Source organism: Oncorhynchus masou, chromosome 13 (assembly GCF_036934945.1).
Source record: "Oncorhynchus masou masou isolate Uvic2021 chromosome 13, UVic_Omas_1.1, whole genome shotgun sequence".
NCBI lineage: Eukaryota > Metazoa > Chordata > Actinopteri > Salmoniformes > Salmonidae > Oncorhynchus > Oncorhynchus masou.
Window position 1 is genome coordinate 83,346,664 of NC_088224.1, and position 15,422 is coordinate 83,362,085.

The 15,422-nt window shown below is 47.2% G+C and overlaps 1 protein-coding gene across 2 annotated transcripts in view; it reads right to left on the bottom strand.

The window, feature by feature from the left end:
- Window positions 1-15,422, bottom strand: part of LOC135553142 (glutamate receptor 4-like) — a 110,268-nt gene that overhangs the window by 49,792 nt on the left and 45,054 nt on the right. For both annotated transcript variants that reach the window (XM_064985285.1, XM_064985284.1), the window contains one exon: window positions 2,257-2,496. In XM_064985285.1, coding sequence (XP_064841357.1) covers window positions 2,257-2,496 — 240 coding nt within the window. The remainder of the gene's footprint in view (window positions 1-2,256; window positions 2,497-15,422) is intronic.

Sequence of the window (15,422 nt, forward strand, 5' to 3'; positions counted from 1 at the left end):
TGTCTGTCTGTCTGTCTGCCTGCCTGCCCGCCTGCCTGTGTGTCTATGCCTGCCTGCTTACCTGTCTGTCTGTCTGTCTGTCTGTCTGTCTGTCTGTCTGTCTGTCTGTCTGTCTGTCTGTCTGTCTGTCTGTGTCCAGACTGGGTGTCTGTCTCCTGACTGGAGCCTATCCCTGACTATACAACAGACAACAGGAGAAATGTAACAATGAAAAAAAAACAGCTTTATAGAGCCAAACATCAGGTGACACATGAACACATAAAAGAAGGCTTGGGAACAGATCTTTTTGACTTCCCAGTCAAAAACACATGCAGGCCTACAAAATCCTCAGTGTGTTTCCACCTGCCTTTCTCCCAGTTTCAAAAGCTTGAACCCCCAGTAGCTGCGGAACCTAAATCTGTGTGTGTGTGTGTGTATATATGTGTGTGTATATGTGTGTGTATTTGTGTGTATATGTGTGCGTGTGTGTGTGCAATGCTGTCTGCAGAGCATGGAGCATAAAACAGATCCCTCTTACTGCCCATTTTCCACCACATTACCGACAGCACGGGGCTGATGGGAAATGCTAATGAACGGCACTGCCTCGGCGAGTCACGGGTGAGTGAAGCGGAAACCGCACCTACAATCCCCTTGGTGTCGACCTAGCCAAGCCGGGCCACAGAGAGACTGGCAGAAGGGAGACACACACACACTGAGAAAATTCATCGTGTGGCGGGACTGGCACTGCTAGCCACTCAGAGGGCATCGAGACCCTGGCATGGTGAGTGAATGTGGGAATGTCTGGTTTAGGGTTCCGTGCTGAATATTCCCATGACGATAGTCCGGAGCGGAGGGCATCAGCTGTGTCCAATCTGTCAGCACACACAGCATCAAGGGGAACAAGCTCACTTTAGTCTCTGTCAGCCTCTCCATAGATGATCACAGTCACAGTTAGTTCAGTAACAAGCTGAGTTAATGACTGGGTTGAGCTGTGTGAATTACTGGGTTGAGCTGTGAGAATGACTGGGTTGAGCTGGGTGAATTTAGTGGGTTCAGAAGTCTTAATGAATGGGTTGAGCTGTGTGAATTACTGGGTTGAGCTGTGTTAATGAATGGGTTGAGCTGTGTGAATTACTGGGTTGAGCTGTGTGAATTAATGGGTTGAGCTGTGTGAGTGACTGGGTTGAGCTGGGTGAATTAGTGGGTTCAGAAGTCTTAATGACTGGGTTGAGTTGTGTAAATTACTGGGATGTGGTGTGAATTACTGGGTTGAGCTGTGTGAATTACTGGGTTGAGCTGTATGAATGACTGGGTTGAACTGTATGAATGACTGGGTTAAACTCTGTGAATTACTGGGTTGAGCTGTATGAATTACTGGGTTGAGCTGTATGAATGACTGGGTTAAACTATGGGAATTACTGGGTTGAGCTGTGTGAATTACTGGGTTGAGCTGTGTGAATTACTGGGTTGAGCTGTATGAATGACTGGGTTGAACTCTGTGAATTACTGGGTTGAGCTGTGTGAATTACTGGGTTGAGCTGTATGAATGACTGGGTTAAACTCTGTGAATTACTGGGTTGAGCTGTGTGAATTACTGGGTTGAGCTGTATGAATGACTGGGTTGAACTCTGTGAATTACTGGGTTGAGCTGTGTGAATTACTGGGTTGAGCTGTATGAATGACTGGGTTGAACTCTGTGAATTACTGGGTTGAGCTGTGTGAATTACTGGGTTGAGCTGTATGAATGACTGGGTTGAACTATGCGAATTACTGGGTTGAGCTGTATGAATGACTGGGTTGAACTATGTGAATTACTGGGTTGAGCTGTATAAATGACTGGGTTGAACTATGTGAATTACTGGGTTGAGCTGTATAAATGACTGGGTTGAACTATGTGAATTACTGGGTTGAGCTGTATAAATGACTGGGTTGAACTATGTGAATTACTGGGTTGAGCGGTGTAGAGTTCCTGCTCACTCCCTTCCATTTTCCACTCTTCCTCTTTCCTCTTTTCTGCTTCCCTTGGATTGATTTGATTAGATTGATTGACTGACTGACAGATTAACCGACTGGTTGACCTACTGACTGACTGACTGATTGATTGATTAATTGATTGACTGACTGACTGACAGATTAACTGACTGGTTGACCTACTGACTGACTGATTGATTGATTTATTGATTGACTGACTGACAGATTAACTGACTGGTTGACCTACTCACTGACTGACTGATTGATTGATTAATTGTTGGGTATTGTTTGATTGACATTTTTTACCTCTGTCTGTGTCGTAGAGGAATACGAAGCGACTCCAGTCGTAGTGGTCCAGCAGGGACAGCAGAGCTCCTCTGATAGAGGGGCGGAGCTGCAGGGTGAACTGGCCCTCCCCCTCCATGGGGAAACTGGGCGTGACCAGGGAGATGTGCAGAGCGCTGCAGAACGACGTCAGGGTGTGCACCGAACGCTTGTCGTACAGGCCGAAGATAGCAAACACACCCCGCGAGTACTGCGAACAGACTGCAGGGAGAGAGAGAGGGAGGAAGGAGAGAAGGGAATGCTTGAAGTCTAATTGTACTGAGAATGCTTGAAGTCTAATTGTACTGAGAATGCATGAAGCCTAATTGTACTGAGAATGCTTAAAGGCTAATTGTACTGAGAATGCTTAAAGGCTAATTGTACTGAGAATGCTTAAAGGCTAATTGTACTGAGAATGCTTAAAGGCTAATTGTACTGAGAATGCTTAAAGGCTAATTGTACTGAGAATGCTTAAAGGCTAATTGTACTGAGAATGCTTAAAGGCTAATTGTACTGAGAATGCTTGAAGGCTAATTGTACTGAGAATGCTTAAAGGCTAATTGTACTGAGAATGCTTAAAGGCTAATTGTACTGAGAATGCTTGAAGGCTAATTGTACTGAGAATGCTTGAAGCCTAATTGTACTATACACACATGCAATAGACATTTGACATAGAGCCAGAAGAACACGCCAGGAATACTGAGAACAGAATGCAGGCAGAGAGGCAGAGAAAGAGATGCTCATTAATGTATATTCACATAGCGGAATCTCGTGAAATACGTCAAACATTTTAACGAGTGGATGCTTCAGTTTGTGTCGTCCATAATTGCAACAACAAATTGCAGCTGCTGGGTGCATGTGAGGGTGTGTGTGTGTGTGTGTGCTTGTCAAAAGAGTTGACAAAACACAGAAAATTATATTTGCAACTTGATTTTCATATCACAAGAATGTTTCCCAGTAATTATTTTGGCCCTCTCAACAATACCAATTCCACAGTAGAGAGCCTAACACTACTAACATAATTACTACACATAAACAATCAGTTTCCGCTGACTCCTCTGGGAGGTCATCTCTCACACAGACAACACAACAACAACAAATCAAAGTAATAATTCTGACTCATGCCTCACTGTTACAATTCCGTGCTGATGTTATATATGCAATTAATCTCCCTAAAACCCTGCAGCTCTTGAGAGAGAGAGAGAGAGAGAGAGAGAGAGAGAGACAGAGAGAGAGAGAGAGAGAGAGAGAGAGATTTCTCTGATGTCAATGTCGCTTGTCCACAAACTTCCCCTCTCCTCAGTATGTAACTCATCCACTGCTTCGTTAAAGGAGGGTGATGCAATTTGTTTCGAGTATGCATCCGTAGTGTAGCTTTCATGTCCTGCTACACACACACACCCTAGTCCTGCCTCACACTGTGTGCTTCTAAGGCCCTGAGAAGTGTGTTATTTTAGGGTCAGAAGATGTGTCTCCTATTCCAGGAACAACCTATTCTATTCACAATCTCTGAATCATGGAGATTTACACACTACTCAAAATCAAATATACACTCCACCCCCCCCCACTTTCACCATTCATAGTTCATTCAGACGTATTTCTTGAAGTAGAACCTCAGCCTGCATCATATACCTGATCCTAACCACGGTTAGTGTTGCTGTAAACACAGAAAGAGAATCCAGTAGGCTCTGCTCTAAACCTCTGCCTCACCCCTCCCTTTTTATTGCTCTCTCACATTCCTTGTTTTTTTCTTCTTCCTCCATCCTTCTCAACGTTTGTATTTTATTTCTCTCTCTGCCTGACTTACTCTCTCTAACTTGCTTATTACTCCATCCATTTATCACTCTCTGATTACACCCCACCGCCCACCCCCCTGTGATTCCATTATCTTCTGTGATAGACCCCAGTCTGGGAAACAGAGTGAGAGAGGCAGCTTTGAGACAGTAAAGCGGGCACGGGCAGGGCCCTGAACCTGGGCTGAGATGAAGAGGGATTAGACATTGGGCAGGGCCCTGAACCTGGGCTGAGATGAAGAGGGATTAGACACTGGGCAGGGCCCTGAACCTGGGCTGAGATGAAGAGGGATTAGACACTGGGCAGGGCCCTGAACCTGGGATGAGATGAAGAGGGATTAGACACTGGGCAGGGCCCTGAACCTGGGATGAGATAAAGAGGGATTAGATATTGGGCAGGGCCCTGAACCTGGGCTGAGATGAAGAGGGATTAGACACTGGGCAGGGCCCTGAACCTGGGCTGAGATGAAGAGGGATTAGACACTGGGCAGGGCCCTGAACCTGGGCTGAGATGAAGAGGGATTAGACACTGGGCAGGGCCCTGAACCTGGGATGAGATGAAGAGGATTAGACACTGGGCAGGGCCCTGAACCTGGGCTGAGATGAAGAGGGATTAGACACTGGGCAGGGCCCTGAACCTGGGCTGAGATGAAGAGGGATTAGACACTGGGCAGGGCCCTGAACCTGGGCTGAGATGAAGAGGGATTAGACACTGGGCAGGGCCCTGAACCTGGGATGAGATGAAGAGGGATTAGACACTGGGCAGGGCCCTGAACCTGGGATGAGATAAAGAGGGATTAGACATTGGGCAGGGCCCTGAACCTGGGCTGAGATGAAGAGGGATTAGACACTGGGCAGGGCCCTGAACCTGGGATGAGATGAAGAGGGATTAGACACTGGGCAGGGCTCTAAACCTGGGCTGAGATGAAGAGGGATTAGACTCTGGGCAGGGCCCTGAACCTGGGCTGAGATAAAGAGGGATTAGACATTGGGCAGGGCCCTGAACCTGGGCTGAGATGAAGAGGGATTAGACACTGGGCAGGGCCCTGAACCTGGGCTGAGATGAAGAGGATTAGACATTGGGCAGGGCCCTGAACCTGGGCTGAGATGAAGAGGGATTAGACACTGGGCAGGGCCCTGAACCTGGGATGAGATGAAGAGGGATTAGACACTGGGCAGGGCCCTGAACCTGGGATGAGATAAAGAGGGATTAGACATTGGGCAGGGCCCTGAACCTGGGCTGAGATGAAGAGGGATTAGACACTGGGCAGGGCCCTGAACCTGGGCTGAGATGAAGAGGGATTAGACACTGGGCAGGGCCCTGAACCTGGGCTGAGATGAAGAGGGATTAGACACTGGGCAGGGCCCTGAACCTGGGCTGAGATGAAGAGGGATTAGACATTGGGCAGGGCCCTAAACCTGGGCTTAGATGAAGAGTGATTAGACACTGGGCAGCGCCCTGAACCTGGGCTGAGATGAAGAGGGATTAGACACTGGGCAGGGCCCTAAACCTGGGCTGAGAAGAAGAGGGATTAGACTCTGGGCAGGGCCCTAAACCTGGGATGAGATGAAGAGGGATTAGACACTGGGCAGGGCCCTGAACCTGGGCTGAGATGAAGAGGGATTAGACACTGGGCAGGGCCCTGAACCTGGGCTGAGATGAAGAGGGATTAGACATTGGGCAGGGCCCTGAACCTGGGCTGAGATGAAGAGGGATTAGACACTGGGCAGGGCCCTGAACCTGGGATGAGATGAAGAGGGATTAGACACTGGGCAGGGCCCTGAACCTGGGATGAGATAAAGAGGGATTAGACATTGGGCAGGGCCCTGAACCTGGGCTGAGATGAAGAGGGATTAGACACTGGGCAGGGCCCTGAACCTGGGATGAGATGAAGAGGGATTAGACACTGGGCAAGGCTCTAAACCTGGGCTGAGATGAAGAGGGATTAGACACTGGGCAGGGCCCTAAACCTGGGCTGAGATGAAGAGGGATTAGACACTGGGCAGGGCCCTGAACCTGGGCTGAGATGAAGAGGGATTAGACACTGGGCAGGGCCCTGAACCTGGGATGAGATAAAGAGGGATTAGACATTGGGCAGGGCCCTGAACCTGGGCTGAGATGAAGAGGGATTAGACACTGGGCAGGGCCCTGAACCTGGGATGAGATGAAGAGGGATTAGACACTGGGCAAGGCTCTAAACCTGGGCTGAGATGAAGAGGGATTAGACACTGGGCAGGGCCCTAAACCTGGGCTGAGATGAAGAGGATTAGACACTGGGCAGGGCCCTGAACCTGGGCTGAGATGAAGAGGGATTAGACACTGGGCAGGGCCCTGAACCTGGGCTGAGATGAAGAGGGATTAGACACTGGGCAGGGCCCTGAACCTGGGCTGAGATGAAGAGGGATTAGACATTGGGCAGGGCCCTAAACCTGGGCTTAGATGAAGAGTGATTAGACACTGGGCAGCGCCCTGAACCTGGGCTGAGATGAAGAGGGATTAGACACTGGGCAGGGCCCTAAACCTGGGCTGAGATGAAGAGGGATTAGACACTGGGCAGGGCCCTAAACCTGGGCTGAGAAGAAGAGGGATTAGACTCTGGGCAGGGCCCTAAACCTGGGATGAGATGAAGAGGGATTAGACACTGGGCAGGGCCCTGAACCTGGGCTGAGATGAAGAGGGATTAGACACTGGGCAGGGCCCTGAACCTGGGCTGAGATGAAGAGGGATTAGACACTGGGCAGGGCCCTGAACCTGGGCTGAGATGAAGAGGTATTAGACACTGGGCAGGGCCCTGAACCTGGGCTGAGATGAAGAGGGATTAGACACTGGGCAGGGCCCTGAACCTGGGCTGAGATGAAGAGGATTAGACACTGGGCAGGGCCCTGAACCTGGGCTGAGATGAAGAGGGATTAGACACTGGGCAGGGCCCTGAACCTGGGCTGAGATGAAGAGGGATTAGACACTGGGCAGGGCCCTGAACCTGGGCTGAGATGAAGAGGGATTAGACAGTCATTACATAAAAGACTCCAAAGTCCACATGGGAGACACTGTGTTCAAAGCGGTTTTATTTCAATCACTTCCACTAACAGAGTAAAGGAGCCCGCATGCTTCCCATCCGAAACAGTTCAGAACAGTTTGTTAAAATATCATGATGACATTTTGTGACGTTTTTGTTCCTTTTGGTCTACGACAAGGGTTTATGCCCAGTCGTTCCTGCACATTTTTTTTCACTTGAGAAGTACTGAACCAAACATCTTTAGGTGTACGTAAAATTGGGCGTCTATGATCTCCTCTGCAAAAACGTCAAAATTAAATGACAGATTTCTTGAGTTATCTTTTTTCGGACTATTTTGAGGAAGTGTATACTGGCTATTGCGTCTCAAGATGGACGTTTTTTTTTTTTTCAAGAGAATGTTTAAGGTAGTGTGCAAAGACTGTCACTTGGCCTAGCCGAGTTATGCTAGGAGCAAACCAAACCTAGTTTGCAGACACCTTAACAGAGTTACCCTTGGCTCCCAATGCACACTACAAGCAGTTTGAAATGTGTAAATACATTGCTTTCTCCATCTCTCTATTGCTCCTTTCTCCTTCACCATGTCCCTGTCTTCTTTCTCTTGTTTACCTCTCTGTCTAGCCTCCTGCTGCTATTTTTACACCATGTCTTTTAGGAAACCTCACCAATATGATACCACCAACTTTGTTGATGCAACAAAGATCAACAACGTATAGCAGTTATGTGTAGTTTAACATCCCTACAGAGTGCCTCAGCAGCAGTTATGTGTAGTTTATCATCCTACGGAGTGCCTCAGCAGCAGTTATGTGTAGTTTAACATCCTACAGAGTGCCTCAGCAGCAGTTATGTGTAGTTTAACATCCTACAGAGTGCCTCAGCAGCAGTTATGTGTAGTTTAACATCCTACAGAGTGCCTCAGCAGCAGTTATGTGTAGTTTAACATCCTACAGAGTGCCTCAGCAGCAGTTATGTGTAGTTTAACATCCTACAGAGTGCCTCAGCAGCAGTTATGTGTAGTTTAACATCCTACAGAGTGCCTCAGCAGCAGTTATGTGTAGTTTAACATCCTACAGAGTGCCTCCGCAGCAGTTATGTGTAGTTTAACATCCTACAGAGTGCCTCAGCAGCAGTTATGTGTAGTTTAACATCCTACAGAGTGCCTCAGCAGCAGTTATGTGTAGTTTAACATCCTACTACAGAGTGCCTCAGCAGCAGTTATGTGTAGTTTAACATCCTACAGAGTGCCTCAGCAGCAGTTATGTGTAGTTTAACATCCTACAGAGTGCCTCAGCAGCAGTTATGTGTAGTTTAACATCCTACAGAGTGCCTCAGCAGCAGTTATGTGTAGTTTAACATCCTACAGAGTGCCTCAGCAGCAGTTATGTGTAGTTTAACATCCTACAGAGTGCCTCAGCAGCAGTTATGTGTAGTTTAACATCCTACTACAGAGTGCCTCAGCAGCAGTTATGTGTAGTTTAACATCCTACAGAGTGCCTCAGCAGCAGTTATGTGTAGTTTAACATCCTACAGAGTGCCTCAGCAGCAGTTATGTGTAGTTTAACATCCTACAGAGTGCCTCAGCAGCAGTTATGTGTAGTTTAACATCCTACAGAGTGCCTCAGCAGCAGTTATGTGTAGTTTAACATCCTACTACAGAGTGCCTCAGCAGCAGTTATGTGTAGTTTAACATCCTACAGAGTGCCTCAGCAGCAGTTATGTGTAGTTTAACATCCTACAGAGTGCCTCAGCAGCAGTTATGTGTAGTTTAACATCCTACAGAGTGCCTCAGCAGCAGTTATGTGTAGTTTAACATCCTACAGAGTGCCTCAGCAGCAGTTATGTGTAGTTTAACATCCTACAGAGTGCCTCAGCAGCAGTTATGTGTAGTTTAACATCCTACAGAGTGCCTCAGCAGCAGTTATGTGTAGTTTAACATCCTACAGAGTGCCTCAGCAGCAGTTATGTGTAGTTTAACATCCTACAGAGTGCCTCAGCAGCAGTTATGTGTAGTTTATAAGCCCATCCCCACAGATGCCAGAGAGAGGCATCATAATAAAATGTCTACGAAGCTTCTTTCTTCAAATATTAATGAGGGGAGCATCATCACCACAGTTAAACCACCGCAGGAGAACGGGCCCACAGAGACTGATAGTCTCTCTCTCTCTCTCTCTCGCTCTGTCTCTCTCTCTCTCTCTCTCTCTCTCTCTCTCTCTCTCTCGCTCTATGTCTCTCTCTATCTCTCTCTCTCTCTCTCTCTCTCTCTATGTCTCTCTCTCGCTATCTCTCTCTCTCTCTCTCTCTGTCTCTCTCTGTCTCTCTCTCTGTCTGTCTCTCTGTCTCTCTCTCTCTGTCTCTCTCTCTCTCTCTCGCTCTATGTCTCTCTCTCGCTCTATGTCTCTCTCTCGCTATCTCTCTCTGTCTCTCTCTCTCTGTCTCTCTCTCTGTCTGTCTGTCTCTCTCTCTGTCTGTCTGTCTCTCTCTCTGTCTGTCTGTCTCTCTCTCTGTCTCTCACTCTCTCTCTCTCTCTCTCTCTCTCTCTCTGTCTCTCTCTCTGTCTGTCTCTCTGTCTCTGTCTGTCTCTGTCTCTCTCTCTCTCTCTCTCCGTCTCTCTCTCTCTCTCTCTCTCTCTCTCTCTCTCTCTCTCTCTCTCTCAATTCAATTCAATTCAATTCAAGGGCTTTATTGCCATGGGAAACATGTGTTAACATTGCAAAAGCAAGTGAGGTAGATAATATATAAAGTGAATATATGAAGTGAAAAACAATAAAAATTAACAGTAAACATTACACATACAGAAGTTTCAAAACAATAAAGACATTACAAATGTCATATTATATATATACAGTGTTTTTACAATGTACAAATGGTAAAGGACACAAGATAAAATAAATAAGCGTAGATATGGGTTGTATTTACAATGGTGCTTGTTCTTCACTGGTTGCCCTTTTCTCGTGGCAACAGGTCACAAATATTGCTGCTCTGATGGCACACTGTGGAATTTCACCCAGTAGATATGGGAGTTTTTCTAAATGGGATTTGTTTTCGAATTCTTTGTGGATCTGTGTAATCTGAGGGAAATATGTCTCTCTAATATGGTCATACATTGGGCAGGAGGTTAGGAAGTGCAGCTCAGTTTCCACCTCATTTTGTGGGCAGTGAGCACATAGCCTGTCTTCTCTTGAGAGCCATGTCTGCCTACGGCGGCCTTTCTCAATAGCAAGGCTATGCTCGCTGAGTCTGTACATAGTCAAAGCTTCTCTTTCTCTCTCTCTCTCTCTCTCTGTCTCTATCTTTCTTCATCTCCTCCCTCCTCTGCCTCTCTCTCCTCTCCCTCGACTTCTCCCATTCTCTTTCTCTTCCTTTCTCTCTCCCCCTGTCTTCCTCACTTTCAATCTCTCTCCACATTAGAAGAGCAGGGGGAACTGGGTCCAGAGGGACCGTTCTGTTTATGTGACACAACAGGAACAACAGATGCCCTCTGACAGTCCTGCTCTTTATTCCTCTGTACTGCATGATAATAACCCACAATAAACCACACTGACTGATACCATACTACTGCTGCTGATAACATGGCTGCCATACAGAAAGAAAAAATCCTAGAAAGAAGGCAATGTTTCTTGTGTACGTAAACATGATATGAATCTGTCCATTTATTCATTCATTCATCCATCCACCCATCATCCACCTGTCGTCGTCCATCCATTCATTCATCCATCCGTCCATCCGTCTGTCCGTCCGTCCGTCCGTCGTCCCTCCATCCATCTCTACATCCTTCCCGTGCAGTGAAGCTGTTGTGTCTGACACAGTAAGCCCAGGCGGTCATGTTTGACAACAAAATATCAGCTCTCGTTAGTCACGGCTAAGGGATCGATGCACCCGGGCACAGGAAGAGGTTGCAGCATAGATTTTCTATTTTGTCATTTAATAAGCAGATAGATTGTAGGATAATTGGGGCCAGGGCTTTGGGAGATATGGTTTATAAATAAAAGGCTGATTGTGAATATGATGATCAGTAATGTGATAATAGTATGGATTAAAGCTTTGTGTAGGAGTTGAAGGGATAAATGATAGGTGATGAAAAGCGCCGTGTTAGTGAATAGACAGAATAGACTCCCTCCCTCCCTCCCTCCCTCCCTCCCTGCTATAGCTTAAACTGAGGAGGAGAGAGAGAAAAAGAGAGGGAGAAGGGAGGAAGGGAAGTGTCCAAAACCCAGAGGAGCTCTGACAGGGAGCTCACTCTTTCTCCGTCTCCCGCCAGCACTCACACCTGTTCCTGGGAGTAGAGGCAGGAGAGTAAAAAGGTTTATAAATGCACCCACAGCTGTGTGTTTGGTAAAGTTCTCTCTCCCCCTCTCTATCTCTCTCACGCACACACGCACACACACACACACACACACACACACACACACACACACACACACACACACACACACACACACACACACACACACACACACACACACACACACACACACACACACACAAAGCTGCCTTTATGACTGGCCAACTCCTGCCGTCTAGGCATTCTTACCCATGCTGCTCTGCACGGTGCAGAGGTCAAAGTGCATCCGTTCAGAGACAGGCCACCGCCAGCAGAAGAAAAGCCTCTTGGAAAAAACGCCACACTCCTCCCTCAATCCTTTCTTCTCTTTGATTACAGATTTCTGCTCCCCTCTGCACCTGCCCTTCCTCCCCCTCCTCTCGCCATCATTATATCTCCCCCTTTCCCTCCCTCTCTCTCCCTGTCACACACACATGAACTCATACACCCCTGAGACACCCAATCCACTGGGGTGATATGTGTTATAGACTGTGCTCATATAACCAGCATGTGTATTCCAGCCTGCCTTACCAGCATATAAACTAGCCTTTATATAACTTATTTTGTTGTTGGGCATCCCAGAGCAGGTTGGTATATAATACAACTATATCCATCTCACAGCCACATAAACAGTGTTCCATATCAAAAGCCTGTTATGATCTGCCCTGAGACTGTAGACTCCACCTGTCTACAGACATGCTCCTGTAGGTTCTCTAATCATCAGATAACCCCCCCACTACAGCAACTGGGGTTTGGTTTAATGTACTGCAGAACAGACTGGGGTTTGGTTTAATGTACTGTAGAACAGACTGGGGTTTGGTTTAATGTACTGCAGAACAGACTGGGGTTTGGTTTAAGGTACTGCAGAACAGACTGGGGTTTGGTTTAATGTACTGCAAAACAGACTGGGGTTTGGTTTAATGTACTGCAGAACAGACTGGGGTTTGGTTTAAGGTACTGCAGAACAGACTGGGGTTTGGTTTAATGTACTGCAAAACAGACTGGGGTTTGGTTTAATGTACTGCAAAACAGACTGGGGTTTGGTTTAATGTACTGCAGAACAGACTGGGGTTTGGTTTAATGTACTGCAAAACAGACTGGGGTTTGGTTTAATGTACTGCAGAACAGACTGGGGTTTGGTTTAATGTACTGCAGAACAGACTGGGGTTTGGTTTAATGTACTGCAGAACAGACTGGGGTTTGGTTTAATGTACTGCAGAACAGACTGGGGTTTGGTTTAATGTACTGCAGAACAGACTGGGGTTTGGTTTAATGTACTGCAGAACAGACTGGGGTTTGGTTTAATGTACTGCAGAACAGACTGGGGTTTGGTTTAATGTACTGCAGAACAGACCGATGTCTACTACTGAAGTGTGTGTGTGAGTTTTTTTTATTTTTTCAATGAACACTTTATTTTACTAGGTAAGTTGACTGAGAACACATTCTCATTTACAGCAACAACCTGGGGAATAGTTACAGGGGAGAGGAGATGAATGAGCCAATTAGAAGTTGGGGACGATTAGGTGGCCATGATAGTATGAGGGCCAGATTAGGAATTTAGCCAGGACACCAGGGTTAACACCACTACTCTTATGATAAGTGCCATGGGATCTTTAGTCACCACAGAGTCAGGACAACCTTTTAACTTCCCATCCGAAAGACGTCACCCTATGCAGTAATAACCCACGAGTAATCTGCCCCTAACAATTTCACAACAACTACCGTATACACACAAGTGTAAAAGGATGAAGAATATGTACATAAAAATATATGAATGAGTGATGGTACAGAACGGCATAGGCAAGATGCAGTAGATGGTATCGAGTACAGTATATACATATGAGATGAGTAATGTAGGTTATGTAAACATTATGTAAAGTGGCATTGTTTAAAGTGACGACTGAAACATTTATTACAACCATTTTTTTATTATTAAAATGGCTAGAGATTTGAGTCAGTATGTTGGCAGCAGCCACTCAATGTTAGTGGTGGCTGTTTAACAGTTGGATGGTCTTGAGATAGAAGCTGTTTTTCAGTCTCTTGGTCCCTGCTTTGATGCACCTGTACTGACCTTGCCTTCTGGATGATAGCGGGGTGAACAGGCAGTGTCTTGTTGTCCTTGATGATCTTTTTGGCCTTCCTGTGACATCGGGTGGTGTAGGTGTCCTGGAGGGCAGGTAGTTTTCCCCCAGTGATGCGTTGTGCAGACCTCACTACCCTCTGGAGAGCCTTACAGTTGTGGGCGGAGCAGTTGCCATACCAGCCGGTGATACAGCCCGACAAGATGCTCTCGATTGTGCATCTGTAAAAGTTTGTGAGTGCTTTTGGTGACAAGCCAAATTTCCTCAGCCTCCTGAGGTTGAAGAGGCGCTGCTGCGCCTTCTTCACCAAGCTGTCTGTGTGGGTGGACCAATTCAGTTTGTCCGAGATATGTACGCTGAGGAACTTAAAAGGTACTACCCTCTCCACTACTGTCCGGTCGATGTGGATAGGGGGGTGCTCCCACTGCTGTTTCCTGAATTCCACGATCATCTCCTTTGTTTTGTTGACGTTGAGTGTAAGGTTATTTTCCTGACACCACACTCCAAGGGCCCTCACCTCCTCCCTGTAGGCTGTCTCGTCGTTGGTGGTAATCAAGCTTTCCACTGTTGTGTCGTCTGCAAACTTGATGATTGAGTTGGAGGGTTGCATGGCCATGCAGTCGTGGGTGAACAGGGAGTACAGGAGAGGGCTCTGAACGCACCCTTGTGGGGCCCCAGTGTTGATAATCAGCGGGGTGGAGATATTGTTACCTACCCTCACCACCTGGGGGCGTCCTGTCAGGAAGTCCAGTACCCAGTTGCACAGGGCGGGGTCGAGACCCATGGTCTCGAGCTTGGTGACGAGTTTGGAAGGTACCATGGTGTTAAATGCTGAGCTGTAGTCTATGAACAGCATTCTCACATAGATATTCCTCTTGTCCAGATGGGTTAGGGCAGTGTGCTGTGTGCAGTGTGGTTGCGATTGCGTCGTCTGTTGTACCTTTTGGAGTGGTAAGCAATTTGGAGTGGGTCTAGGGTGTCAGGTAGGGTGGAGGTGATATGGTCCTTGACTAGTCTCTCAAAGCACTTCATGTAGACGGAAGTGAGTGCTACGGGGCGGTCGTCGTTTTGCTCAGTTACCTTAGGTTTCTTGGGAACAGGAACAATGGTGGCCCTCTTGAAGCATGTGGGAACAGCATTACTGGGATAAGGATTGATTGGATTGACCAGCCAGCTGGTCTGCGCATGCTCTGAGGATGCGGCTTGGGATGCCGTCTGGGCCTGCAGCCTTGCGAGGGTTAACACGTTTAAAAGTTTTACTTACATCGGCTGCAGTGAAGGAGAGTCTGCAAGTTTTGGTGGCGGGCCGTGTCAGTGGCACTGTATTGTCCTCAAAGCTAGCAAAGAAGTTGTCTGGGAGCAAGACTTCCTGGTCCGCGACGGGGCTGATTTTCTTTTTGTAATCCGTGGTTGACTGTAGACCCTGCCACATACCTCTTGTGACTGAGCCGTTGAATTGCGACTCTACTTTGTCTCTATACTGATGCTTAGCTTGTTTGATTGCCTTGCGGAGGGAATAGCTACACTGTTTGTATTCGGTCATGTTTCCGGTCACCTTGCCCTCATTAAAAGCAATGGTTCGCGCTTTCAGTTTTGCGCGAATGCTGCCATCAATCCACGGTTTCTGGTTTGGGAATGTTTAAATAGTTGCTGTGGGTATAACATCACCGATGCTTTTGCTAATAAACTCGCTCACCGAATCAGCGTATTCGTCAATGTTGTTGTTTGACGCAATGCGGAACATATCCCAGTTCACGTGATCGAAGCAATCTTGAAGCGTGGAATCAGATTGGTCGGACCAGCGTTGAACAGGCCTGTGCGCGGGACATTCCTGTTTAAGTTTCTGTCTATAGGCAGGGAGCATCAAACTGGAGTCGTGGTCAGATTTTCTGAAAGGAGGGCAGGGGAGGGCCTTATATGCGTTGCGGAAGTTAGAATA